We start from the raw sequence: 2,814 nt of genomic DNA on the forward strand, positions 1-2,814 counted from the left end.
TGCTCAAGGGTACAGCAGCAGTGTCCCCCACCTGGGATTGAACCCACGACCGGTCAGGAGCCCAGAGCCCTGACCACTACTCCACACTGCTGCCCGTGTTCTGTAAGGGTGATCCGCGCCGTTGCTGCGGCGGGTGCGCTGCGGTTTGAATCGCGCATCATTGCCGCGGTGTGCGTGTTTTTTTCCCGCAGGTTACTTGCAGGCGAGCCGCGCGTTGATGATCACGGCGCTGGTCGCCGGGACGCTGGGTAACGTGGCGGCCATGGTGGGGCTGAAATGCACCAAAGTGGGCGGGGACAACTACGTCTTCAAAGGAAGGGTCGCGGGAGTGGGCGGGGTCTGCTACCTTGTGGAAGGTGCGTGCGGGTTTTGAATTTAAATGCATTGTAGTTTAACCCATTAAGTACCGGGTTTACTTTGTCATTTTTGTCATTTAAAACCTGTTATTTGCTCCTTAACTATATTGTCATGGTAGCTTCACTTGGCCCCTATTACATTTTTTTTAAAATTTAATTTAAATGTTACTTTCTCGTTTGAAGGTCTGTGCGCAATGGTCGCCATCTCCTGGTACGCCTTTAACATCACCAGGGAATTTTTCGACCCTTTATATCCCGGAACAAAGTAAGTGATGCTATCTGGATCAAAAAAACAACTAAACAGCTACAGAGACATAGCTCTTAGATTAAGGAGGCGAGTTTCCCTCTCGGTGTGTTACGAGCTTTAAAAACGTAGTGAGATTGCTTTATATGGGGAGGGGAGGGGAGGGGGAGGTAGCATCATGTGAGGCTATCATGCATTTGTTTGCTAGTCTTCCATATGTTCCTATAGATATAAAGACAAGAAGAGAGTTGGGGATGGGGTTTGGGTTGGGGTTGGGGTTGGGGTTGGGGTTGGGGTTGGGGTTGGGGTTGAGGTTGGGGTTGTAGTTGGGGTTGGGTTGGGGTTGGGGTTGGGGTTGAGGTTGGGGTTTGGGTTGGGGTTGGGGTTGGGGTTGAGGTTGGGGTTGGGGTTGAGGTTGGGGTTGGGGTTGGGTTGGGTTGGGTGGGGTTGGGTTGGAGTTGGGGTTTGGGTTGGGGTTTGGTTTGGGGTTGGAGTTTGGGTTGGGGTTGGGGTTTGGGTTGGGGTTCGGGAGGGGGCTGGCTGCTGGGTTCTGACCCGTGTCTCTGTGTGGTAGGTATGAGATCGGACCTGCACTCTATATCGGGTGGTGTGCTGGCACCATGGCTCTGATCGGGGGGTGCTGTCTGTGCTGCTCCTGCAAACAGGGAACTGCCGACAAGCAGTCGTGAGTCACAGTGCCGCGTGTGTGTCTGTCTGTGTGTGCGTGTGTGCGTCTGTGTGTCTCTCTGTGTCTGCATCTGTCTGTCTGTGTATGTGTCTGTCTGTCTGTCTGTCTGTGTGTGTGTCTGTCTGTGTGTCTGTCGGTGTGTGTGTGTGTCTGTCTGTTTGCGTGTCTGTGTCTCTCTGTCTCTGTCTGTCTCTCTGTCTCGCTGTCTCTTTGTCTGTCTCTTTGTCTCTCTGTCCCTCACATCCTTCATTCCTTTCATTCTTTTTTCCATTCCTTTTTCCATCACGTTCTTTCTCTTCTTCCTCTGCTCTTTCTTTCGTTTCTTCTCTCTCTCATTATTTCTCCCCTGTGTGTTGCAGTGCGTATTACCTCGCTCCGAGAGGAACGATCATGTCTGCTACACAGCATCCCGGACCGGGAAATACCCCTCTGAGGCGGGAGGGACCAACTACGGGAGAAACGCCTACGTGTGAGACCCTGAGGAGAGCGGCCCCCTACCCCCCCCCCCCCCCCCATCCTCCCCCGCCCCTCCCCAGCTCTGCGCTCAGTCACTGAGCTCTCCTCCAGCTCTGACCCCTCTCCTGCTGGCACGGCTCAGCCTGACCCAATAACTCCATGACTCTTACCTGTTGTGCACCTGCATGTGTTATCTCGAGGTCTCCAACCTGGTGAAACGCATCTGAAGTGTTTTTTTTTTTTGTGTGGTTTTGTGTTACGCGATTTGTTTTTAAGCAGTGCAGAAATGAAAGAATCAAGGAGCACGTTTTGTTTTGAAATTGTTATTTAAGATTAAGGCCGTCTCTCTAGAATAGAATTTAAATCACGGTGCTTAGCCTTATAAAAGTTCCCCACAGTAAAAGCATTGCACAGAGAAAGCATGGTAAAGCATAGGGAAGCATTGTAAAGCACAGAGAGGTGTGGTAAAGCATAGGGAAGCATTGTAAAGCACAGAGAGGTCTGGTAAAGCATAGGGAAGCATTGTAAAGCACAGAGAGGTCTGGTAAAGCATAGGGAAGCATTGTAAAGCACAGAGAGGTGTGGTAAAGCATAGGGAAGCATTGTAAAGCACAGAGAGGTCTGGTAAAGCATAGGGAAGCATTGTAAAGCACAGAGAGGTCTGGTAAAGCATAGGAAGCATTGTAAAGCACAGAGAGGTGTGTAAAGCATAGGGAAGCATTGTAAAGCACAGAGAGGTCTGGTAAAGCATAGGGAAGCATTGTAAAGCACAGAGAGGTCTGGTAAAGCATAGGGAAGCATTGTAAAGCACAGAGAGGTCTGGTAAAGCATAGGGAAGCATTGTAAAGCACAGAGAGGTCTGGTAAAGCATAGGGAAGCATTGTAAAGTACAGAGAGGTGTGGTAAAGCACAGGGAAGCATTGTAAAGCACAGAGAGGTGTGGTAAAGCATAGGGAAGCATTGTAAAGCACAGAGAGGTGTGGTAAAGCATAGGGGAGCATTGTATATATTGTTAAAATTGCTAGAAAGGTAACATTGAAAAAGAGAGGAGAAAGAAATTGCATTTAATT

The 2,814-nt window shown here is 49.7% G+C and overlaps 1 protein-coding gene across 1 annotated transcript in view; it reads left to right on the forward strand.

The window, feature by feature from the left end:
- LOC117967914 (claudin-15-like) overlaps positions 1–2,800 on the forward strand; it is a 4,260-nt gene extending 1,460 nt beyond the window's left edge. The window contains exons 2-5 of the mRNA XM_059019030.1: positions 192–356; positions 540–621; positions 1,175–1,285; positions 1,648–2,800. Coding sequence (XP_058875013.1) covers positions 192–356; positions 540–621; positions 1,175–1,285; positions 1,648–1,843 — 554 coding nt within the window. The 3' untranslated portion in view covers positions 1,844–2,800. The remainder of the gene's footprint in view (positions 1–191; positions 357–539; positions 622–1,174; positions 1,286–1,647) is intronic.
- The last annotated feature ends 14 nt before the right edge of the window (positions 2,801–2,814 follow it).

Source organism: Acipenser ruthenus, unplaced genomic scaffold, assembly GCF_902713425.1.
Source record: "Acipenser ruthenus unplaced genomic scaffold, fAciRut3.2 maternal haplotype, whole genome shotgun sequence".
Classification (NCBI taxonomy): Eukaryota; Metazoa; Chordata; class Actinopteri; order Acipenseriformes; family Acipenseridae; genus Acipenser; species Acipenser ruthenus.